At 57.9% G+C, this 271-nt stretch overlaps 1 protein-coding gene across 1 annotated transcript in view; it reads right to left on the reverse strand.

The window, feature by feature from the left end:
• Nucleotides 1–142: 142 nt before the first annotated feature.
• The window catches only part of LOC104129305 (rho guanine nucleotide exchange factor 16), a 10,472-nt gene continuing 10,343 nt past the window's right edge, over nt 143–271 (reverse strand). The window contains exon 15 of the mRNA XM_009642226.2: nt 143–187. Within this exon, the coding sequence (XP_009640521.1) occupies nt 143–187 (45 nt within the window). The remainder of the gene's footprint in view (nt 188–271) is intronic.

The following is a 271-nucleotide window of genomic DNA, read 5'->3' on the forward strand; positions in this document are numbered from 1 at the left end:
CCCATTCCGGGTCATTAACCCTGGTGTTGGCCGGGAGCGTGGGCGCCAGGTCCCACGTTAATGAGCTGCTGTGGTGGCCGCTCCAAGGGCCGGTCCTGATCGGTAAGATCTGCCACCCGTGGCTGCTCAGGACAAATGAAATTCAAGAAGAAAGGATCTCCCGCTCCCTTCTCGCTATGGGTTCAGTCTGCAGGGGTTTGAAGACCCCCGAAATAAGTCAGGACAGAGGCATCTTCCCGTGGCTGTCAGCCTAGACGTTGGTCTCTAACCG

The sequence above is a fragment of the Egretta garzetta genome, unplaced genomic scaffold, assembly GCF_000687185.1.
Source record: "Egretta garzetta isolate BGI_Z169 unplaced genomic scaffold, ASM68718v1 scaffold737, whole genome shotgun sequence".
NCBI classification, from domain to species: domain Eukaryota; kingdom Metazoa; phylum Chordata; class Aves; order Pelecaniformes; family Ardeidae; genus Egretta; species Egretta garzetta.